Source organism: Schistocerca cancellata, chromosome 5 (genome assembly GCF_023864275.1).
Source record: "Schistocerca cancellata isolate TAMUIC-IGC-003103 chromosome 5, iqSchCanc2.1, whole genome shotgun sequence".
In the NCBI taxonomy this organism is placed as follows: Eukaryota; Metazoa; Arthropoda; class Insecta; order Orthoptera; family Acrididae; genus Schistocerca; species Schistocerca cancellata.
In genome coordinates, this window is record NC_064630.1 from 174,377,236 (window position 1) to 174,403,344 (window position 26,109).

At 43.5% G+C, this 26,109-nt stretch overlaps 1 protein-coding gene across 7 annotated transcripts in view; it reads left to right on the forward strand.

The window, feature by feature from the left end:
• LOC126189035 (protein bric-a-brac 1-like) overlaps positions 1 to 26,109 on the forward strand; it is a 1,796,149-nt gene that overhangs the window by 601,320 nt on the left and 1,168,720 nt on the right. For all 7 annotated transcript variants that reach the window (XM_049930881.1, XM_049930880.1, XM_049930879.1 and 4 more), the window contains one exon: positions 16,195 to 16,317. In XM_049930881.1, the coding sequence (XP_049786838.1) occupies positions 16,305 to 16,317 (13 nt within the window). In that variant the 5' untranslated portion in view covers positions 16,195 to 16,304. The remainder of the gene's footprint in view (positions 1 to 16,194; positions 16,318 to 26,109) is intronic.

The window sequence follows — 26,109 nt, forward strand, 5'->3', positions numbered from 1 at the left end:
TCGAAAAAACAATTCCGAGATACTCTGCTGTAGTCACAGTCGGTGATGGCACTAGCAAATCTCACCTCTTTCCTGTCATTTTCTTATATTCTTCTTAAAACAACAAAATTGTAATTATATTGCAATCTCAAATTATTTGTTACTTTAAAAACGTTTTCCTCCCTGTCCAACGTAGCAGAAGAAGCAAAAACACCAAAAAATAACAAACGAAAACTGTAATACGTACTACCTGTTTTAAAACATCAGGTAACATCTCTTTAAATTTGCAGTAAATAAATATTGGCTCGCGCCGCAGGGCACTACAAGCATACAGAGACAACAGCGCAGAAACAAAGTCAGAACTCAGTACAGTATCTGGAAGCCCCTTGCAAACTATTAACACTCACCGTCCTTACCGGCGGCTGCGGAAGTAATGAAACACACTAACGTACCATTGTTATTCAGTGTACGCGACAAAAGTGTGTTACGATTTCTTAAACACTGAGAGCATGCTGTATGGCCTTCAGACTAAAAGCCAAAAAATTAAAAAAAATTTATGAAGGATAACGGTATCTGGCACTTCAGAACAGGTTTACTTAATTCTCCTCCAGTCTAAATTACGAAGCCTTAAAAGAATTGCAGTGGGATGCAGATCAGGTAACTCCATCAGAGAAAGCTTGCAAAGACAGCCTTACATAGTTCGGTTACGCGGAACATGGTTCACGTACCAGCAGACTGTTCGCTTTAAAAATTATTCCGTAATAAAATAGGATCGCTTGGCTGATGAAAGGTGCCGTTTTTATATTGGCAAAACATTCGCTGCCGCATACACCATACCTGTTCAATGTAAGAAACAATGAATTGGAATAAGTCGCCGCGGAAATAAAATACGCTCTCAAAACATTTACAGTAGACTCAGTGTCTAAAGTACCTGCCCATTCCTGGCCAAGAGAAGTCTACTTGTATCAGACTTACACGATGCAGTGCGAAATAATTACGAGGTTTCGAAAAAGTAAGACTTCAATTCTGTTGCACAACGTATATCCAAAACAGATACGCTCTTTGCAGAATGTACGTGTTAGTTCTCACTATACTGACAAACACAACTGTATAGCCCTTATCCACCTCAACCTTGTAACAGGAAGACCATACGAACTGCTCTGCCCTCTTAAATGTTCTTCATACTTGTACAATTTGGAGATCAGTGAACGTAAAAAAAAATGAAACTACTTGAAAATATAGCCTTTGAAGATTGGAAGATTTCCGAGCGTTTTTAAGTACGACTTTTTTCCAGTATATCGAAATAGTCCCTGTCTTGCAATCATTAAGTTGTTGGGTCTAACTTTGTAAGTAGTAATTTTTCCCTTTTACTTTCATTTAAATATTCTATTATAGAATGGAAATGTTTGATCAGAAACACATAATCATAATTTAAAAAAAAAAAAAACACCTCTTTATTTTTAATTGTCAGTCATATGAAAATGAAAGTATTTACAGTAAACTAAAATTTGGTTCAAAACTGCGAAGAATCAAACACTTGTTTATATTCAAAGAGTGATTATATACACACGGGGTGTCCCAGTTATCTTGACCACCCTAAATAACTTTTTGTCCAGATGCAAATTACGAAATGTTTCAAGCAAATGTTCTTTAGCCGTCAGGTGGACATCAATCAGCATGATTGCCTTCGTTGTAGCTTTGTTTTTTACGAAGGTATGAACAGTAGTATGACTTTTTTAAATGACACCCTGTATTTTTTATTCGGTAATTCATTTCCTCTCCTAAAGACCTATTCAAAAATGTATCACAGTGTACCATTCAGTGAAACACAACGTTATTAATTACATAACACAACATTGACTTTGAGCCCGGGATCACAAACACGACCACTTGCTGGAGATGTCAGAAAACAAATGACAACCGAATAAAAACATAACACGAAATTGACGTTGACTCTCCTGTACCATTGCTCCAGAGTAGTACATTCAAAGGTGCTCAAAGTGGTGACCCTGGACGCCGATACACTGCTGTACTCCTTGAATGAAAGAGTGATTTACTGCTTCCATTGTTGTCTGCTGAAGAGAATTACAAGAAAGCACGATATATTCCTGCATGTCCTCTGGAGTTGTTGGAATATCGCGATAGACAGCGTCTTTAATGTATCCCCAAAGAAAAAAGACCAGGGATTTACATCAGGAGACCTAGCAATCCATCTGGCAGGATACCTTCGGTTCAGAACACGACGTGCACGCAAGGCATTATGTGCTGGACATCCATCGTGTTGATACTACATAAGCATTCTGGTTCTTAGCGACACTTCATGCAGAAGGGGAGGAAGAATTCGTCTGATGACGTTGGCATACGCTGTGCCGTTTAGACTACCTGTGATGATATAAAGGCCAGTAATTGTAGTACCAAGCATCCCACACCAGACGTTAACTCTCCATTGACGCTGATGTTCCACCAGTCTAAGCCACCGTGGGTTGTCGCTGGACCAATAATGCATGTTCCTTGTATTTACGTGTCCTTTTTTTGAGAAGGAACGTTCATCGGTAAATAGAACATTGTAGAAGAAGTTCGGGTTGGCGAGGATTTGCTGCTGTGCCCACTGACAGATTCTCGAAATCATTCCCATGCAATTCTTGGTGTAGGTGTACATGGTAACGATAGAAACGGTGACGTGTAAGAACACGATGTACACTGGTTTTAGGAATGCCAATGTCGTGTTCAGGCTGTCGTGTGCTCACATGTGGATTCATAGCAACGGAAGCGAGAACAGTAAATTCGGCAGCTTGGTCTGTGCGAGTGCTACGACGATTGCGTTGTCGTGGGTTGAAACTTCCCTTTTCCTGAAGCGTCGCAAGACGAGAAAACATCCGTAGGGGAGGTGGGTTCTTGTACTGTTCCGCTGCTTGTGTAGCATTTCGCCTACCTTCAACAACAATAAAAGAAACGTTAAGTCGATGCAGTTTTTTGGAAGGACTGCCTTTACTGTATGCCTACTCTACACAACAGTATTTAAAAGGACTAAACTACTGTACTAAATGTACCTGTACATAAGAAAACAGTATTGCAATTACTGTTCTGCTAACTTACATGTCCCATAGATGAGTAGCATTTCTACCTTGTCTTCGTTGGTGTACATTCTACTCACACAACTCTTCAACTAACGGTGGTTAACGGAATGACGGGTGTGCATTCTACTTTTATGTTTACATTTGTCCTCTGACAACGTCAGCACGTGGATGTGTTCCATTACCCCGAGTACCTGCACTAAGCGCTGGGAGCGTCAACGTCAGTGTTGTGTTATGTGATTAATAACGTTGTGTTTCAGTGAATGGTACACTGTGATACATTTTTGAATAGGTCTTTAGGAGAGGAAATGAATTACCGAATAAAAAATACAGGATGTCATTTAAAAAAGTCATTCCGCTACTCATATCTTTGTAAAAAACAAAGCTACAACGAAAGCAATCATAGTGATTGATGTCCCCCTGACAGCTAAAGAACATTTGCTCGAAACATTTTGTAATTTGCATTTGGACAAGATAAGTGGGATACCCTGTATTTAAATAAGATATGTCGCATGCCTGCATCCTCTTTTTTTTTCAATTTATCAAGCCATTCACAATTAAAAATAAATAACATTATTTTTATTAAAGAATTATGCTTTAATATTTATTGAATAACATATCCATTTGATAATAAACAAAGATTTTAAATAAAAGTAAAGAAAACTTCTTATTAGGTTGACTGGAACCAGCGACCTGACTATTACAAGACTTACCTATGCAGTCAGACATTAAGTTAATAGGCTTTTTCTTTTTGTTCTCCAGAGTTTGTACTCTGTTTAGGCATCTTAGAAGACATATTGACATTGAATACTTAATTATATGGAGAAAATACGTAAATGTATATTTACAGATTTAAAAGTTCGATCAGTCGCAATTTTTTTCCAATATTTTTTTTAGCAAATAGCATTTTAAGTAAATGAGACACTACTGTGCTATCAATTCACACTATTCTTGAAATTTAATCAAAAGCGAGACACAAAAATGAAAATGTGAATAGTTATAAATCTACACGTTTTTCCCCGTACTCATAAGGAAAATAGCAATCACTTTATAAAGGCGAATGGCTTTAGTGAACAAAACAGAAGCTGATTGAGGGATGTGGTATTCCCCTCATCAATGTCGTCAGAAATACCGTTCTATCAAAGACAAATTTGAGACACGAAAACAAGATGTCGTTTACATCAGCTTCTAACTCAGAATCGCACTCGCACGCAGAAGAACAGTAAATGTCGATTTTTTGTAGATCTGGAGAGAAACACGCGTGGTTAAAGCGGAATCCAGTGATGATTGTAATCGTAGATAGGTCCAAATGCTTCCTGGTAAACCACAGTCTTGTACGAATTTGAGGTTGTAATGCCGCAAAATATTCACCTGTAGTTTGTTCGGTCCAAACGCGTCCTGGTAATCCACGGTCTTGTACGAATTTGGGGTTGTAATGCCCCAAAATATTCACCTTTCGTTTGTTCGGACACATTCTATATTTCGTGCCATTGATGTTTTCCGTAGCTTTTGACATCAGGTAAGAAGACTGTATACGGCCATTTCAAATCGAGGACAGTTCCTGTGGAGCCAGTTTGCTTTGATTGTAAGGTAGTTTCATCGCCCTAGTTGATGCTAGCATATGAATGCAGCCGTAGCAGATGGGCTCTCTGCCGCCCCCCCCCCCCCTGTTTTATACGAACATATTCTGTTCAACGATCAGTATATGAAGGTTTCTTGTTTTAGTCCATCTTCGGTGTTGAATATTTTCTATTTGAGAGTAGGATGCGATTAATATCTTTAAGAACGTAGTTGAAGACGCACACTTGAGTGCTTCCATAATGGAGTAAAAACTGAAGCGCTTTTAGGTACTTCGAAGGCTTTACTGACAGATCTGAGGGCATTGAAAAGCACACCCTCTCCACTCCTCTTGGGGACTTTTGGATAGACCTGTATATATACAAAGTTATAACCAGGCCATCGAGCTTCAATCAGACGATTAGATGTGTAATTTATATTGTCCGAGATTCTATTAAAATAATAGACTGGACTTGAATCTGCCCGCTGAGTGTGTCAAGATCATATTCAAATAAAGGCAAACGGAAAGAATATCTTACAGAATGCAAAACAGGAGACTAAATTTCAAAGCTAGTAAAGGTCCGGAATTTTATTTCTGCTGCTGGACGCAGTACATAATTGGTAAATGTTGCCCCTATTTTTATACGAAGGACTATCCGTTAATGTCATGCCTTGAATGAAAAATTTTTTTGACAGCATTTGACGTCTAATGATCAAGGGCATCTCTCATTCATCCAATAAACGTGCGTTTGTAGGTATCGAACGCATGGCTCCAAGACAAAAACGGATGGCTCTACAAGAGTATCTAATGTGGTAGGATAAATCTTAGGCGCACTGTGATACAGTGTACAGTGTAGTCTAGTCTAGATCGAATAATCCCTCAGTACATGGTGAGTAGAATACTTCGATGCGCTACTCACTACCCACGGTTAAATGAGCGAATTAATTTTTCATTCTTCTTCGCATCTATTAATAGTGCATCGTATGAGAAGCATCAAAGTTAGCCCTCAGTCAAATATTATTACGTAATATCGAGCCTGAGATTTTATCTGGAAAGTATAGTTTCCACACGCTGTGTGATCGCCAATGCGAGGAGCGTTCGATTTGTAAAAAGATTTATCGGCCAGAATTTCCAGGCCTTCGCTAGGCGGCCACTTGTCGACATGTTCTAAAGTAGTGAGGAATTTCACTTTGACCAGAAGATACGGGTTTGCAGTTGAATAAACACTTTCATCGTCCTCATAGTGTAATACTTTTGTGGGGAGAGTGACAATTTGTTCTAAATCCTGAATATACAGAATATACAAGAAGGGGGTGTAAAACTGCACATTGAAGACATAATATTAAATACTTTGGTTACTATTTTTGTATAAGTGTCAATTATTTAAGCATAACCATTTCAAAAGTATATATTTACATCGTCTTTTGTTTTGTATTAAGTCTATAAATAGTCGTAACAATAGTGTCTCGCTCTCGTTTTGTGTGAGCTCATCTTGTTTCACGTTGTCTGTATTGTGTTAGCTCGTGTGAGCGCTTGTGATTTTTAATTTTGAAAATAAATAATGTGTAAGTATTCAAAACTTTAATTTCAGAAGTACCTTCCACCTTATCGGAAAGTAATTATCTTTGTGAAACGGAAAAGTTTTATTATTAAAAAGAACTGATAATTAATTTTTTTAAGTGGATTCAGGAAATTGAGATAGGGAGCTTCAGTGGGAAGGAATTAATTCAAAGTTGTAACTGTGAGAACTTTAATTATTTTCGATCGCTACATTCCGCAGCGCAGCGCAGTGACCGTCATTTTTTCATCCAATCGAACGAAAGTGGACGTGGGCATAGGATCTTTGACTGCCAGTATTAATGAACGCTGACTTTATAATAACTCGCAAAAATAACTGTTGTGAATTTACCTGTCTTCCAAGAGTGTAAAATTATTTTGGACGTGGCCTGCTTGCAGATTATCGTCTTTATTCACTGAGTGATCTATCAGAGTTAAAGAGAGAAAGATATTACGAAATATTCAGTTCCACTATGAACACTGTTTAACAATGTGGCGTCTTCTCGAAAAAGAATTAACAGTTACCACGCCCTGAGATCAGAAAAAACATTAACACCGATTAACCACTACCAACCGGCCAAGAAGTATCAAGATTACGAGAGCCTCCACAAGACTGGGGCAGACCCTAGGAGACATGTGGTAGGCCGACCATGTTTCCTTTGTGTCTGAACTTGATAGTATGTTCCCTTACGTCAGGAATAGCGGCGACGACCCTCTTTCGTTTGTAAGGCTGACGTGATACCCGTAAGAAGCGAATACTCCTGTTCATAGTCTCTTTGTCTTTTCTGAATCCTTAATGACTCAGAGTCGTCAAATTACTATTTTCAAATGGCTCTGAGCACTATGGGACTTAACATCTCAGGTCATCAGTCCCCTAGAACTTAGAACTACTTAAACCTAACTGACATCACACACATCCATGCGACCGTAGCGGTAGCGCGGTTCCAGACTGAAGCGCCCAGAACCGCTCGACCACCATCGGCCGGCTAATGTTTCTTGTTAATGGGCTCTGAAAAGAACTTTGTGCTATCTAGTTGATATGTCATTGCCAGGAGATCCTATGGATAGTCTGGCTGCCTCTAATCACTGTTGCTCAATTAGCACCACCCAGGAGGCACGTGTAGGGAGAGTATTTTAAGGTGAGTAAAACAGAAGTGTGTTGCTTCCATTTAAATAATCGGTTGGCGATCGTAAAACTGGAAGTAAGTGTCAGAGGCAGAATTCTTCGTCATAATTGGAGCCCAAAATACACGCCTGGAAATGGAAAAAAGAACACATTGACACCGGTGTGTCAGACCCACCATACTTGCTCCGGACACTGCGAGAGGGCTGTACAAGCAATGATCACACGCACGGCACAGCGGACACACCAGGAACCGCGGTGTTGGCCGTCGAATGGCGCTAGCTGCGCAGCATTTGTGCACCGCCGCCGTCAGTGTCAGCCAGTTTGCCGTGGCATACGGAGCTCCATCGCAGTCTTTAACACTGGTAGCATGCCGCGACAGCGTGGACGTGAACCGTATGTGCAGTTGACGGACTTTGAGCGAGGGCGTATAGTGGGCATGCGGGAGGCCGGGTGGACGTACCGCCGAATTGCTCAACACGTGGGGCGTGAGGTCTCCACAGTACATCGATGTTGTCGGCGGAAGGTGCACGTGCCCGTCGACCTGGGACTGGACCGCAGCGACGCACGGATGCACGCCAAGACCGTAGGATCCTACGCAGTGCCATAGGGGACCGCACCGCCACTTCCCAGCAAATTAGGGACACTGTTGCTCCTGGGGTATCGGCGAGGACCATTCGCAACCGTCTCCATGAAGCTGGGCTACGGTCCCGCACACCGTTAGGCCGTCTTCCGCTCACGCCCCAACATCGTGCAGCCCGCCTCCAGTGGTGTCGCGACAGGCGTGAATGGAGGGACGAATGGAGACGTGTCATCTTCAGCGATGAGAGTCGCTTCTGCCTTGGTGCCAATGATGGTCGTATGCGTGTTTGGCGCCGTGCAGGTGAGCGCCACAATCAGGACTGCATACGACCGAGGCACACAGGGCCAACACCCGGCATCATGGTGTGGGGAGCGATCTCCTACACTGGCCGTACACCACTGGTGATCGTCGAGGGGACACTGAATAGTGCACGGTACATCCAAACCGTCATCGAACCCATCGTTCTACCATTCCTAGACCGGCAAGGGAACTTGCTGTTCCAACAGGACAATGCACGTCCGCATGTATCCCGTGCCACCCAACGTGCTCTAGATGGTGTAAGTCAACTACCCTGGCCAGCAAGATCTCCGGATCTGTCCCCCATTGAGCATGTTTGGAAATGGATGAAGCGTCGTCTCACGCGGTCTACACGTCCAGCACGAACGCTGGTCCAACTGAGGCGCCAGGTGGAAATGACATGGCAAGCCGTTCCACAGGACTACATCCAGCATCTCTACGATCGTCTCCATGGGAGAATAGCAGCCTGCATTGCTGCGAAAGGTGGATATACACTGTACTAGTGCCGACATTGTGCATGCTCTGTTGCCTGTGTCTATGTGCCTGTGGTTCTGTCAGTGTGATCATGTGATGTATCTGACCCCAGGAATGTGTCAATAAAGTTTCCCCTTCCTGGGACAATGAATTCACGGTGTTCTTATTTCAATTTCCAGGAGTGTATATTGGTGTCATCATGGACCGCACACTATGCTTCAAACAACACCTTCTTAACTTAGCTCAAAAGGTGAGGACTTGAAACAACATCCTCCATATGCTGTGCGGAACTGCCTGGGGATCTTCAGCAACCACCCTGCGATCTTCAGCTCTGGGCTTGATGTACTCAAGTGCTGAGTATTGTGGACGTGTTTGGATGAAAAGTCATCGTACAAGGCTTGTTGACACCCAGCTGAAGACGATAATGCGCATAATATCTGGCGCAATCAGATCTACTCCAGTTTATTGGCTTCCACTATTAACCGGTATAATGCCTCCTGATCTACGTAGATGTACTGCCCTTATGAGGGAATTCCACAAGATCTTCAGGAATTCTAACCTACCCGTGCATAACGACCTGCCACTTTTAAATCGTAAGAGACTGAAATCATGCCTTCCAACTCTGTGCGATGCTGCTGACATGGTTGCTAAGGATTTCAAACCCCTTGAAGAATGGAAAGGTCGGTCGGAAGCAGTGACAGATGTGCGCCTGCATAACATCTTCTCAGGTGCTAAACTTCCAAGTGGATTCGACCTACCACGCAAGACCTGGACTACTCTCAACAGACTCCGTACCGGCCATGGTCGATGCAGGGATTCTCTCTTTAAGTGGAAGAAGCTGCCAAATCCAGCCTGTGACTGCGGAGCTCCATACCGGACTGTTCACCACATTGTCAGTGAATGCACGATTCGAGCCTACCACGGTGCTGAAGAGGACTTCCTGCTAGCAACTCCAGATGCAGTGCGCTGGACTGAAGGACTGGATGTTCAGTTGTAAAGAAAAACTTCTTGTGTGTAAATATGTACATATGTATATGTAATTTAATTTTATGATATGTCTGTATTACCCATACGCAAATAAATAAATATTTTCAAGCCACCATTCCACCTGCCAAATTACCATTCGCTTCAGCAGTTTTTGTTTCAGAAGACGACAACGTGATCGATCCATAGACAATTTCAGAAATATTATAACTTGCATCTTCCATATTGCATTGGGTCCTTTTTCATCCAATACCAATTAAAAACGAACAACAAGTGCTTCCTTTCCATGGGCAGAGTCTCAGACACAGAGTAGTGAATGAAATCAGTACCGGAACAGCTGTCACTGGATTGTTTAATACCATCACTTAGATCTTCCTGAGAATGGACGAAACAAGATATGACGACAGTCAGCAGAAAATGTATCTTTTGGAATGAGACTGTAGCAGGAGCGAACGTATTGATGAACTCTTCTTCCAGGTAGTTGTAGTAGGAAGAGTGTCTTTAGTACTTCGGACATAGAAAGAACATTGCATCGTTCTTCTTAACAGCACAAGAACTGCAATATCATCTTCCTTCACCGATACCAGGCAGCGACCTCAATTAAAATGCCCTCCCCTGTACGGAAATTACATAAGGTGCATACGAGTACAGGTTGTGACGCAGGAACGAAGACATACGGAATTTGGGTCTGGCCGTGAGTCGTGCACGGATAGCCAAAGCGCTTAAGGCAACCGCTCGCGTAAAGCGGGAAATCCTGGTTTGAGTCCTGGTCCGGCACAAATTTTCATTGTCGTCATTTCCTTATACGGCTGATGGTTGTCCGTAATCGCAACTGCCAATACATTTCATGTATAAGATTTAATCCAGTTTCTCTGATTCATTTCTTCTTTCGGGAATTAATTAACATGCACATTTACTTTTCTCACATTCAAGAAGATATACAAGTTAGAATTCTGACGACAGGTTTTCAACACACTCTGCGTTTTATAATTTCTCTAGAGCACTCAAAATTTCACTAAGGAGGGGAATGTTTCTTCATAAGACGTAATAAATTATTTTTTCTTTGGAATGCTGTCATGCACTGCGACTTCCATAGTGTTTATTGAAGGTTGGTACAAGCCTTTCTCTCTAAGTCATATCCCTTAATTTCGAGTTTCCTTCGAACTGATTGCTTCTATTTGTCGCAGTTGGCTTCTACAATTTTCCATGTACTATTAGCCGTAATATACATATCAACATTTAAGTTAATGTGGAACTCTACTGGGAGATGATCGGATACCACTGAATCCATTTTAACATGCCAATTAGAAAATTCAGTAAGCTGGCTTATTAGGTGTATCCAGTCATCCTCCATGATGCTAAAGTGTGGCACTTTATTTTATTTTGAGTTATCAGCCGAATGGTTTGATGTGGCCTACGACTAATTCCTCTTGTATGCCAGCATCTTCCTTTCAGAGTAGCGGTTACGCCCTGCGTCCTCAATTAATTGCTGAATATACTCCAATGCCTGTCTTTTACTACAGTTTTTACCCTCTCCACCTCCCTTAGTGCCACAGAAATTATTCTCTGATATCTTACCAGATGTCTGATCATCCTGTCCGTTCTTCTTGTCAGTGTTTTCCATACGTTCCTTCCCTCGCCCATTTTGCGGAGAACCACCTCGTTCCTTACCTTATCAGTCCACCTAATTTTCAACATTCTTATATAACACCACAAATCAAATGCTCATATCCTCTTCTGTTCCGGTTTTTCAACAGTCCACATTTCACTACCAAACTACATTCTCGGAAATTTGTTCCTTAGACCCGAACACAAATTGCGGTCGCATTGCACTCCAAAGTGGTGTGATTACGTTCAGTGGGATTGTTGGTCCACGATGTCCGTAGAGAAGGGTTGAAGCGTCTTTGGGGTGTCAGCAGTGTCCAACTCCAATGCCGTGGCCAGCCACGATAGGTTTGTCAGTTCAGGATCCACGGCAAGAACAGCGCGATCGAGATGGTCCCACAAATTCTCGAATGGAGTTTGGTAGCCAGGGGAGTAAGGTAAACCCACCTTGGTGCACTTAGAACCGCACACGTGCACTGGGAACTGTGTGGCACGTAACATTGTCCTGCTGGTAGATGCCACCACAGCGAGGAAAAACAAACTGCTTGTAGGGGTGGGGTGGAAATGGTCCCCAAGTATTGAAACATACTTCTGTTGATCCGTTCTGCCTTCGAAGCCTATATAACCCAGGGAATGCATCGAAAATATTCTGCAGACCGTAACGCTTCCTCCTCCGGCATAGGCTCTCGAACGATTGTTGAGGATGTTTACGTTCAGACGTTTCACGCACACAATCACGTTAGCGCTCTCAGCTGGCGTGTTTTTGACACCATACAGATATCTCATCTAAATCATTTACAATTCGTTTTGATCTTCTGCTGACTTGGCATGACGATAAATGACAGCTTCACTCGCAAACGACATAAGATGACTGCTCAGATTGTCTTACAAATTGTATGTATAGAATAGGAACACTTACTTGGGGAGTACCATACACCTTGTGTTTCACTAGAAGATTTCCCGTCAGTCACTGCGTACTGTGACGTTTCTGGCAGAAAGTCTAAGTCAAAATTTAGGTTATGATGAAAAACGGGGTCAGGTGCAATTAGGACTCGCACTGAGGGTTCCGTACGGACATAATTATGTATAGGAACAGTTCATCTGTTCCGAGAATCGAGAATCTCCACGGTTTCTGCTTGTTATCGGCGTAGATAATGCTTTGATTTCAGTTTTGAAGTCGGATAACAAGTGGCAAAAGAAATAGTTTTCCGTGTGATATAACTGGAGCCAACGGCCTTGCCGCAGTGGTAACACCGGTTCCGTCAGCGCGCTGGGCTACCACTTGGATGGTTGACCATCCGGTCTGCCGAACGCTGTTGGCAAGAGGGGTGCACTCAGCCTTTTCGAGGCAGCTGAGGAGCCACTTATAGAGAAGTAACGGCTCTGGTCTCCTAAATTGACATACGGCCGGGAGAGCGGTGTGCTGACCACATGCCCCTCCATATCCGCATTTAGTGACACCTATCGGCGGCCGGTCGGTACCGTTGGACCTTCATGTCCTGTTCGAAGGGAGGTTCGTTTTACATGTAACTAAAAATTGACTGTTTCGGTCTTTTCTCTTTACCTGTACTGTAAAAGCTGTCTTCTCGCTAAATTTCATGGTTCTAGACCAATGGGAAGTGCCCTACAGGTTTTGATCAGTGAGTTCGCGAGAAGCAAAATACGTGCAATAGATGGCCGTACCTTTTGGATGCATTGCTTTAGAAGCTTACATTTATTATTCCGCCAAGGGACCATAGATCTTAACATGTGACAAATTTCAACTTGATACGTTGACCTGCACTTGAGAAACAGGGTTCTTAGCAGGCGGACGGACAGCCTCGTTGTTGTTGTTGTTGTTGTTGTTGGTGGTGGTGGTGGTGGTGGTGGTGTTGTTGTGGTCTTCAGTCCAGAGACTGCTTTGATGCAGCTCTCCATGCTACCCTATCCTGTGCAAGCTTCTTCATCTCCCAGTACCTACTGCAACCTACATCCTTCTGTATCTGCTTAGTGTATTCATCTCTTGGTCTCCCTCTACGATTTTTACCCTCCACGCTGCCCTCCAATACTAAATTGGTGATCCCTTGATGCCTCAGAACATGTCCTAGCAACCGATCCCTTCTTCTAGTAAAGGTGTGCCACAAATTTCTCTTCTCCCTAATTCTATTCAACACCTCCTTATTAGTTATGTGATCTAGCCATCTAATCTTCAGCATTCTTCTGTAGCACCACATTTCGAAAGCTTCTATTCTCTTCTTGTCTAAACTATTTATCGTCCACGTTTCACTTCCATACATGGATACACTCCACGCAAATACTTTCAGAGTAGACTTCCTGACACTTAAATATGTACTCGATATTAACAAACTTCTCTTCTTCAGAAACGCTTGCCTTGCCATTGCCAGTCTACATTTTATATCCTCTCTACTTCGACCATCATCAGTTATTTTGCTCCCCACCATCATCAGTTATTTTGCTCCCCAAATAGCAAAACTCTTTTACTACTTTAAGCGTCTCATTTCCTAATCTAATTCCCGCAGCATCACCCGATTTAATTCGACTGCATTCCATTATCCTCGCTTTGCTTTTGTTGATGTTCATCTTATATCCTCCTTTCAAGACACTGTCCATTCCGTTCAACTGCTCTTCCAAGTCCTTTGCTGTCTCTGACAGAATTACAATGTCATCGGCAAACCTCAAAGTTTTTATTTCTTCTCCAGGGATTTTAATTCCTACTCCGAATTTTTCTTTTGTTTCCTTTACTGCTTACTCAATATACTTAATGAATATCAGCGGGAATAGGCTACAACCCTGTCTCACTCCCTTCTCAACCACTGCTTGCCGCCTTTCGTGCCCCTCGACTCTTATAACTGCCATCTGATTTCTGTACAAATTGTAAGTAACGTTCCGCTCCCTGTATTTTACCTCTGCCACCTTCAGAATTTGAAAGAGAATATTCCAGTCAACATTGTCAAAAGCTTTCTCTAAGTCTACAAATGCTAGAAACGTAGGTGTGCCTTTCCTTACTCTATCTTCTAAAATAAGTCGTAGGGTCAGTATTGCCTCACGTGTTCCAACATTTCTACGGAATCCGAACTGATCATCTCCAAGGTCGGCTTCCATCAGTTTTTCCATTCGTCTGTAAAGAATTAGTGTTAGTGTTTTGCAGTCGTGGCTGATAGTTCGGTAATTTTCACATCTGTCAACAACAGTCTCGTAAGAAATGACAAATATTTTTTCGTGTGATATAATTGCAAATTTACAGTTTTCGTATTTTCCCTTTGGCAGTACTGTAAAATCCTGCTTCTTGCCAAATTTCGTAATTCTTCTTGCCAAATTTCGTAATTGTCTGTCAACGAGAAGATAGGTTTGATGATTGAGTTTGCTAATATCAAAACAGGTGATATAAATGGCCGTATCCTTCGATAGCATTGACTTAAAAGCTTCAATTTTTTTTACACCGCCGAGGTGTCGTAGACCTTAGAAAGTGGCAAATTTCGACTTTATGCGTCAATCCTTTCCCTGGAGAATGTGTTTTGAGTTTGAGAGATAGATAGATAGAAAGGTAGACAGGCAGGTAGAAGGACGGACGTACGGACGGACAAGAGAGTGATCCTATTAGGGTTCCGTCTTTGCCGATTGCGGTATGCATCCCTGAAAAGGGCCTACCATCTGGCGAAGTCAATCAGGTGTCTTTAGCGTGCTTGCAATCGACGTTTGATTTAGAAAAAACGGCGGGGAATTCTGTAGAATCAAATCGTAATAGGATGGTCATAGCCTCTGTCGGCGGGCAACAAGGTAGTCTCGTGGGAGGAGCTGAAGAGAAATTACCAGAAAGTAACAACAGGAAAGAGAAGTCAATCTAAACACGGGAAATGATTTCGACTGCTAACTGGTCCACTATAGTGACTAAATTCGAATGAAAAACGAAAAATCCACAAAAACTCTCGGGAAGGAAAGGTGTGACGCATAAAAATGGTTTTTTTGACAGGAGGTCTTGGGGACGAATGTCGTTTACTATTGTTAGAAAGTGATACGCCTACAGCCGTCCTTATACTTTTATTTATTTTGTAGCTACCAGATTCGGCGCTTCAATGTGCTATCTTCAGGCTGTAGTTGCTGAAGGGGTTGACACGATCCCTGTATTTACCGCATCAGTGGCTATCATAACTGGTTACGCAGACTACCTACTGAACGTCATAAAAACAATGAATACTAGAAGGTGCAAGTCAAATAACCACCATTACTACAGTCTGAAGATGGCGCATTGAAGCGCCGAAACTGGTAACTACAAAATAAATAAAATAGTAAGGATGGCTGTAGGCGTTTCATTTTCTGACATAAAAATGATGGTTAGGCCATCGACGTAGAAGAAATTTGCTAGTGTTTGAGCAGATTGCGTCGCCTGTAGGACAGAGCAGCGCTGGACAGGGATCTGGGGCAGCGAGCGGCGGCGCCGCTGGTGGTGGTGGTGGCGGTGGTGGTGGGAGTGTCGGCGGTTGGTGCGGTCCGTGGCCGCCAGCCGGCACGCTCGCCCATTTATAATAATTGGCCCCACCCACCTAGAACCCGTGCTGCGCTTCCGGTCCCCCGCCCACGCCAATCCTGATTCCATTACCATAATAGAAACCAAACGAAATTAAATAATTCCTCTTTTTGGTACCCCAACCTCGCGCCGTCTCCGCGGCCCCACCCCCACCCCTTCCCCTTCCCGACTCCTCCCCTGCGCCACTATCATTCTTGTGCTGCCACCCCCACAGCTCGTCTTCCCGTCGCGCGGCACTCCTTCTATTAAATTATAATTTTCCGCCGAGGAAGTTGCATTAGCGATTTCTCTCGCGAACTAACCTAACCAATAACTTTGCTTTGCTTGGTAAAAACAGGCCTTGGAAGATAAATATCTCTTCCTCATTATTGAAAATTAATTAAATGGAACGAGGCCGTGAACCGGCAGTGGTAACTGGGCCTGGTGTGTCCGCAGCACGAGCGCACGAGCCGGCACCTCCGCCTCCACATCCAGCTGCGGTGTCCGCCTCCAGGCTCCAGCTTCCGACTCCAGCACGCCCCCACGACTTCTCCACCCGACAACGGATGCCGTCCTCTGGTGAGTGCGCGCTAGCAGCTTCAGCTTTTCTGTTGGTCTTAAGCGCCCACGCGCACGCACACACACAAACACACGAGCGCTGTCGCGCTGAATGATTAAAATATCCTGTCGCGTAGCAGAAAGTCTACTCTGCGGATTCATTAGTCTTGCCTCTAGGACAAAGTCGTATCCTCGTATGAGAGGAACTGGGTCATTAGAAGCAAAATAATAGTAAACATAGGCTCTAAAATGGAAACCTTAAAAGCTGTGAACACCTGTTCAGTAGAAGAGACGTGTTTCGAAGTAGCGAAGATGATCAAGTGCTCGTAGTGATTAAGGTATGCTGTTTAGAGCCATTGTTTACTTGTGTATTTTGCTTCGAATGATCGTTACAGTTATACCACTGAATACGACGTTGTCCTGTGGGCCAAGACTGTTGAATCGCCATATATCTCTCCTAAGAGTCGTCAGGCGCATTTTCTTTGGCATTTCAGCAGAGATTTGTAATTTCCATTTGCACCGTATAGCTGGAGTCATCCCAGGGAAATAGTGTTCATCACTTCTTTCACGCAACGCGCAGTGTTTCTCGGCACAAAGAAAATTATTTTTAAAGCGGAATTTCCCGTGCCCATTCGATGAGCGTCCCAGATAGCTAGGGGCGATAATCGCTTCATCAATGTGTGCTAACAGGGACAGTAAAACTCTTAAGAACAACCAGTACTCCAGCAGTGACAGCACCACCATGACCCGGACTGACTGCTATCTCCAAGCATGCAGCGCTGTTGAGTCGCCGTTGAAATACTTTATGTCCCTTGAATTTACTGTCCCTGTCAATACATATCGATAAAAGAAATATCGCTCTATGGGAAAGGGAACTTAAAAACTCGGTTTAAAAATTAGAAGGGATATCCTGTATATAGGGCTTTGAATTGAATGTGATTCTGCACTTGGAACTGGGACCCCTGTTTTGGGCCAGTGTCGTCTTCCAACTGCACACGCCTAACAGGCTTGCTTCACTGTGCTTGTACACACTTTTCTTCTACTTTTCATCTCGTGTACCATATGAGTCGTTCTACAATACTCTGTCGCGTTCAAACAAATGCTACTGAGCAGAGTTAGGTCCAAAGGCTGTAGCTGTTTGAAAAATTTGTGATGCCATTACTAGTTCGAAATTTATCGTACAAGACGGAAAGCCTCTGGGTATCTTCGACAACGAGGAATTTTTAAATACTGGTTGATGAATGCTCAAAGAGGAAGAATTGTCGTGGATTCAGATGAAAAACGCTACAGATGTTGCGGCTTGTTCTCTGTGGATAGAATATTGGTTTTTAACTTTCAGACACTTTACTACTGTTTCCTGAGCATGAAAAAATATCACGTACAGATCTTTCAAACCTTCCTAACATATTGCAGGTACATAGCTATTCTGTCACTGAGGCTGGCACACCGGCGCGAGTGATATATATAGTGTGTGTGTGATAAAGCAGAAATTTCTGAAAATACACTTTGGTTTTCCGATTAATCGGCCAGATGATCATCTGTTAACTGAGAGTGCTCCTAAATAACTAGAATAGACCTATTCCATGTGTGAAGGACTGGCATGTAAAACAATACCTGTATATATAATATGGAAGGGAGAAGGGGAAGGGTAGGAACTATTGTTAGCCGCATCCATTCTTTCGCACTTGCCCTTAATATGACGTTAAATTGACATGAAACATAAATGACTGACTTCAGTTAGAGTCGTGTTATACGATTAACAATAATAAATCCATAGAGATAAAGCTATTTCATACGTCGGGCAGTCTTCACAGAACAGTATTCCAAGTAGTCTAGAATGTAAATTCCTTTTCACTGCAAAATTGTAAAATATTTCAGTTCATATTGGATTTACGAAACACACATCTGCATCAAAACCAGAAATGATTTTCCGTTATATTTTGTAAGTGGGAATGTATGTAAATTTTCAATGTCAAAACGTTAGAGATTCTATTAACATTAAATGTGTTGCATGAAACAAACTCTTTAGTAAGAACGCCGAATTTTGCTCAGAAAACAGCTTATAATTTTTATAACATGATGTTTTTTTACACGTAATCTGATCCTATCGTCGCGAATTTTTTCGTAAGCTAATAGGTGAATTCTTTTGAGTTAAATTTCGAGAATGAATATGTTCATAATCCGGCATTTAGTAAGACAGGCTTTTCATGAGGATTCGAAGACCATCTATTAACAGTATAATTGAGCAAGAGTGTTATGTTGATCAGAAAGCTGTATTTTCACAGTAATTTAAAGACAATGTATGTTTTAGTCGAAATGGTTTTGGCGTTTTTGAGGCCGTTCTCTCGTGGGCGTGGTAGGGTCACAATCTCAACAGTAATGGAGGACTGCTACCGCAGGCCTCTAGCGGAACGAATTGAAGCTCTGCGAGATCCACGGGCCTTTTTTTCGCCGAAGTTGGCTAAGAGTCTACAGAATTTTAAGGTAACTAAATATTCCGTGTAAAGCGATTACGCGCTTAGAAACGAGTCGCACCACGGCCTGCTTGCGCACTGGGCCTCGCCTCCAAGACACCGGCGGAAGCAGCGGCGTATAACTCCTAATCTGATGGGATTGAATAACAGCGGGCAGCTGTTTCTTGAAGTTCCGCAAGGCTTACACAAAATGCACGCTCTGCTGGAGTAACATATATGAAATGTAACGGCTCTGCCTCCGTTTCTTCCGTCGCTTGCTGTCCGGTGTAAATGCTGCAGTAGGATGTCTGAAAGAATCAACCGGATAGCCGCGCGTGTTAAAGCGCCTCTTCCGGGGCGGGGAGGTGCGCCGGCCACGGATCGTGTCCCTCCCGCGGATTAACTGTCGTTTCCTGGCCACTCGTCTAATATTGGGTGCCTACGAAGCTGTTTTCTCTGATAGCTAGATAACAATTCAAGCAAATCTTATTAATGGGCTTTATTACAGTAAGTTAAATTGGCAACACTTAACTTTGCGTTTTCACAAAGAGGTGTCGCAAGCAGTTGGCGACATGCATATGATCAGTCTCCTTTCGTATATACAATTTCAATGCATGCAAAACACAACAGTTCATAAATCACGGCTAAAACGTTTGGATGACAGCTCTTCTAGTGCGGCCGCGGCTAGGCGGAACGGCGCTTAGCCTATATTCTCTGTGTATAGGGGCCGCTCCTGTCGTGGTGTCGTCCTGGTCAGCGCACTATTGGCTGACGTCCTCTCACAGCCCTCTCTGCTGCAGTGTTCCAGGCCGACGTGCCGGCGCTTGTTGTCACGCCGGAACATTAACGACGAGGGTCCGTGGATGTGGTTTTTAGGCGGTTTCCCACATCCCACTACGCCCAAGTCCCACCTGAGTTACACGATTCGCAAACATTTAGAAAACTTTCGCCTACTATCACATGAATAACACGGCACGAAGACAGTTGGAGTACTCATATTCCGCCATGGGGGAGGGGGTTACGGGGCGGCGACAGGAAGGACATCTGGCCACACATCATAGATTAATCATGCAAAATCCGTTAACCATGCCGACCCTGCACAGATGCGGTACAAAGGCACGAGGGAAAAAAACAGTAGAACAATTGTAAGAGCAGTGGCAGCAGATAAAATCATACAATCACGAACTGCTCTGTGAAAAACTTTACTTTGCATAATGGTAAATTCCATTGCAACTGAAAACTGCCCGCTAAAAGATATAACTGGGCCGATGAACAAGAGCTACAAAGAACGAATATAACGATTTTTTTTCGTACGTGTACTTTAATGAGTACACAAAAAGAAAACGAGACGGCGCAATAGTAAGACTGTGGTTTCGTATTCAAGAGGCCATTCAGATTTAGGCTATCCGTGATTTACGTGATGCGACGTATACCCAGTAAGGTTTCACAGCGATCAAGGAAATATACAAGTCCAGTCATGGTACACAAAAGTTAACTTACTATGTACACTCCTGGAAATTGAAATAAGAACACCGTGAATTCATTGTCCCAGGAAGGGGAAACTTTATTGACACATTCCTGGGGTCAGATACATCACATGATCACACTGACAGAGCCACAGGCACATAGACACAGGCAACAGAGCATGCACAATATCGGCACTAGTACAGTGTATATCCACCTTTCGCAGCAATGCAGGCTGCTATTCTCCCATGGAGACGATCGTAGAGATGCTGGATGTAGTCCTGTGGAACGGCTTGCCATGCCATTTCCACCTGGCGCCTCAGTTGGACCAGCGTTCGTGCTGGACGTGCAGACCGCGTGAGACGACGCTTCATCCAGTCCCAAACATGCTCAATGGGGGACAGATCCGGAGATCTTGCTGGCCAGGGTAGTTGACTTACACCTTCTAGAGCACGTTGGGTGGCACGGGATTGTCCTGTTGGAACAGCAAGTTCCCTTGCCGGTCTAGGAATGGTAGAACGATGGGTTCGATGACGGTTTGGATGTACCGTGCACTATTCAGTGTCCCCTCGACGATCACCAGTGGTGTACGGCCAGTGTAGGAGATCGCTCCCCACACCATGATGCCGGGTGTTGGCCCTGTGTGCCTCGGTCGTATGCAGTCCTGATTGTGGCGCTCACCTGCACGGCGCCAAACACGCATACGACCATCATTGGCACCAAGGCAGAAGCGACTCTCATCGCTGAAGACGACACGTCTCCATTCGTCCCTCCATTCACGCCTGTCGCGACACCACTGGAGGTGGGCTGCACGATGTTGGGGCGTGAGCGGAAGACGGCCTAACGGTGTGCGGGACTGTAGCCCAGCTTCATGGAGACGGTTGCGAATGGTCCTCGCCGATACCCCAGGAGCAACAGTGTCCGTAATTTGCTGGGAACTGGCGGTGCGGTCCCCTATGGCACTGCGTAGGATCCTACGGTCTTGGCGTGCATCCGTGCGTCGCTGCGGTCCAGTCCCAGGTCGACAGGCACGTGCACCTTCCACCGACCACTGGCGACAACATTGATGTACTGTGGAGACCTCACGCCCCACGTGTTGAGCAATTCGGCGGTACGTCCACCCGGCCTCCCGCATGCCCACTATACGCCCTCGCTCAAAGTCCGTCAACTGCACATACGGTTCACGTCCACGCTGTCGCGGCATGCTACCAGTGTTAAAGACTGCAATGGAGCTCCGTATGCCACGGCAAACTGGCTGACACTGACGGCGGCGGTGCACAAATGCTGCGCAGCTAGCGCCATTCGACGGCCAACACCGCGGTTCCTGGTGTGTCCGCTGTAGAGATGGGCAAAACTGTTCTTTTCAGGATCAGAACTGTTCACTCCCTGAAATGAATTAGCTCTTTTTCATGACTCACCACTCATTTACAATAGAAAATAAATGGAAGGCACATTGCCCTTTAAACTTGGTTTATTCCAAAACTATACCTGTATTTTGATCTTATTTGATCCTATTTTGAAGTAACACAGATAATGAGTAAGAATTTTGTATTGTTTATTGAAATTTCGATGATATGACAAAGTTTTTGATTATTGATTTATTTTGCACTATCGTGGTTTTTTGGGTGATCGGAAAATGTTGTAACTTGAGATTTACATTAACAATATATTTGGCTATAATGTATTAAAATTTCATTAACCTCATACAAATACATCGCAAGCCATATATTTTTGAAGTGAACGTTTCCTTCCGAAGAAGCCTAAAGTCGCAAAATCCGTACCAGAATAAGAAAAAAAAAATAGAAATTTGACTGTAAAACGAAAGTGCTGCATATAGCCTTACGCAGAATAAAACAAGGAAAATATTGGTGTATCACATTTTGCGATATGTTTATCGGTTCGCTCGTAATTAAAGCGTAAATTCGAGTGTCCATAATAAAAATCCTATAGTAAGAGGAGTCATCAGGAACCTAATCTAATCAGTTTAAACAAATAAACATAAAATAAAAACAATTGATGTATACATAACATAATAATGTAATATACATAGCGGTATTACTACGAAGAACAATATCCAGTAGGGACGAACTCCGATGCAGAGGCGCTGAGTCGTGCAGGTCGAGCCGCGAGCTGTATTACTGCGTGAGCTAAGACCGCAGAGACCAGAGTGACACCTGAGTCGCTTTGTTCGACGCTCTGGCTAGAGTCGAGACGGTGGGGTGAGCGTTGAGCGGCGAGTTCCGAGGGTGGGGGGGAGCGGTGAACTCACCCACTCTGAGACAAATCGTCCGTTCCCTTGCGAGCAGGTTGTTGCAAGTAGTTCCTATGTTATCCGCTAGGTGGCTCTCTGTCCTGTTGCTCGTATCAACTGCCCAGAGGACAGGACGTGCGACTGAAACGATCGCCGACAGAGTGCGATGTGAAGTTAAGGTGCGCCAGACACTCCACGCGGCAGACGACGCACAGAGACGGCACGGCATATGTGAAACACAAAATCCAATGGGGCACTGCACAATGCAGGCAGCCAAGGTAGAAGCCGGGCAGAGGCAGGCGCTGGCTGTGTTGTGTGGCGTGCACTGTGCTCTGACCAGCAGAGGCGCTGCTGATATGCTCCGTCTCTCTCTCTCTCTCTCTCTCTCTCTGCAGTGGGAAACGTTTGGAGCTACCGTTCTTTTTTTCTGAATCACTGATTGTTCACTCCTTTGAAAGATTCAACTCTATGAATTAGTTCAAGAGCGGATCCCCCATCTCTAGTCCGCTGTGCCGTGCGTGTGATCATTGCTTGTACAGCCCTCTCGCAGTGTCCGAAGCAAGTATGGTGGGTCTGACACACCGGTGTCAATGTGTTCTTTTTTCCATTTCCAGGAGTGTAATTAATTTCTGTCAGCTGTGACCGTCTTCAGACGTCAGTGAATCCGGTGCATTCGTGTTATTGCGTATATAGATGGTACAGTCACATTAATCAATCATACAAGCTTCGTCACAAAATCTAAAAACTTTTCTGAGTGCGACTGACACTATTGCAGCAGATGCGTTAACACTTAAACGGCGTAAGGTATGTGTAGTGTTCATGGAAATCAGAAAAATTTTTAGATTCTGTGACGAAGCTTGTATTGTTGACTGTGACTGTGCCATTTGTCGTTAAACCCTAATCTTCCTTCATTTATCGTACAAGTGCGTTGTGAATCCAGTGTGTTTCATTGCATACATGTGGACGAGAGCTTTACGTATCCTTCCGCTCGCTATACTGCTTAGTTACTTCTAATCTCTTAAGTGTAGCAAGAAACGCATTTACAAAAAGGACAAAGGTATTAAATCTAATAAAAATTTAAACTTTAAGAATTCTTTCCCGAAAGTATTTGTCTGGAGTATGGCCTTATATGAAAGTGGAACATGAACAGTAAACAATAGACAAGAAAATAATAGAATCATTGAATTCTGGTGCGAAAGAAGAATGCAGAAGATTAAATGGATAAATCAAATAGTTGCTCAATAGGCGCAGGGAAGTAAGATTCTTAATGGCCCAGCTTGTTGAAAACAAGGGATATGCTGACAGCGCATATCCTGAAGTACCAGGCAGTAGTTTAGTAGTTGAAGAAATACAGAGAGATATTTTTATTTTCAGTGATGTAACGAAAAAGGGATACGTCGTTCCGATAGTCAGCAAGGCCAACGAAAGATTTAAACAATCTGTACATCCACAGAAATGTCGGCTATCGCCCATCCCTACTTTACCCAAGACCGAGTGTTGGCCTTGCTTGAGATCGGTTGCTGTTTTGTTAATCAGTTCAGTTCTTTCTTGGTGTTGACTTTACCGCAAGTGCTACCGTTTATTGTTTTTGTGATGTGTGCTGTTGTGATAGTTTCTAATTGAGGATAAGTTTGTAACAAGAAAGACGAGGAAAACCGATTTTGATACGTCTTCAAGCGTTATGGTAACTCAAAAATATGTACGCGCTACTAGTGTACAACTTTGCTGCCGCCGTTTGCCGATAGGTGGCGACAACCGTAAGTAGCGGTCGAAAGAAACAAATAACAGACGTCAGGCAATTAGCTTGGACCTCGGTCAACATAACCTCATTCAAACATTAGTCGATTTGTGTCTGCATCATAAAGTTGTTCATGATTAAAAATGTCAGTTTACTATCCTAATTCTCGTCATTTGCGGGAAGTGTTAATGTTTTGTTTCAATATGAAGAAAACAGCGGCTGAGTCTCATCGAATGCTCTCTAGTACGTATGGTAAGGACGCTATTAGTGAAAGAACGTGTCGTACGTGTTTTCAACGCTTCAAGAACGGTGATTTTAACGTCGTAGACCGGCGTAGTGGTGGAAGAGAGAATGTTTTCGAAGATGCAGAATTGGAGACATTGCTGAGTGAAGACTCGCGTCAAATCAAGAAGAATTGATTAGTGACGGTGATACAGCAAGCCATTTCAAAACGTCTCAAGCTCTGGGCAAGATTCAGAAAGAAGAAACTTGGGTCTCCTGTGAGCTGAAACCAAGAGACGTTGAACGGCGTTTGTGAGTTTCTGAACAGTTGCTTCAGAGGCAAAAACGGAAGGTATTTCTGCATCCCATTGTGACCGGGGACGAAAAATGGGATCATTAAGATAACCCTAAACGCAAAAAATCATGGGGAGATCCCGGCCATGCTTCCACGTCGACGGCCAAACCGAATATTCACGGCTCCAAGATCATGCTCTGCATTTGGCGGGACCAGCTCGGCGTCGTATACTACGGGGTGCTAAAACCAAGTGAAACAATCACAAGTGCTCATTATCGAACGCAATTAATGCGTTTGAGCAGAGCATTAAAAGTTAAACGGCTGCAATACAGCGAGAGGCACGATAAAGTGATTTTGCAGCACGACAACGCTCGACCCCACGTTGCAAAAGAGGTCAAAACGTACTTCGAAACATTAAAATGGGAAGTTCTACCCCATCCGCTGCATTCTCCAGACATTGCTTCCTCTGACCTGTTTAGATTAATGGCGCTTGGCCTAGCTGACTAACACTTCCGATCTCATGAAGAAGTCACAAAATGGATCGATTCGTCGATCGCTTCCAAAGATGAAAAATTTTTTCGACGCGGGAGTCGTACACTGCCCGAAAGATGGGAGAAAGTAGTGGCCAGCGATGGAAAAAACTTCGTATGATACATGTGAAACCAATTTGTTTCATTAAAGCCTCAAGTGTTGGGGAGAAAAACGGCGGAAGCAAAGTTGTACAACTTGTAGCCCAATTACCTATCTATAGCAGTTTAATGTTAGCAATTGAGTCGTCGTTTGGAGGCTGGTAGAACTATGCGCTTGCAGTATTTCAATATTTCGCAAGGTAGCGGAGCGGTAAATGTAATTCCAGATAACTTTAAATTGACATGAGTGCATAAAAACAGACTTGGATTTGTTTGTGACGGCCAAAATTCGCGCTGATCAACTAAAATATTGCTCAAATGGTTGCATTAAAAAAAAATTGCTCAATATTCTATCATTAGTGTCCCAAGCAGCAAAATTTCGCCCAATCTGGTCACCCGGCCGGTACTCAGTTACGAAAACGATGGGGAATGGTTCGTGGGGAGCGGAAGGGGTATGAGATAACAGCACATTCTATAGTTCGTTCGTTTCTAAAAGATTTTTTCAGCAAGTTGCTTGAATTCGTCCAACCCGACTGCGCCCTTCGTCGCTCCCTCCCCCTTTCTTCCAAAATCTGTTTACACTCTTGTAATATGAAGCTAGCAGTTCCATGCACAATTAAATCTCAAAATGTGCATCAATTCATGCACTACCCAATGAGTAAACGTTTACCATTAAAGCAAAACATACAATACCAGAATTCAATCTTTTGTTGTGGAGCATTTTATTTTCAGACAACGTACAACAACCAGGTTCTTCGCAT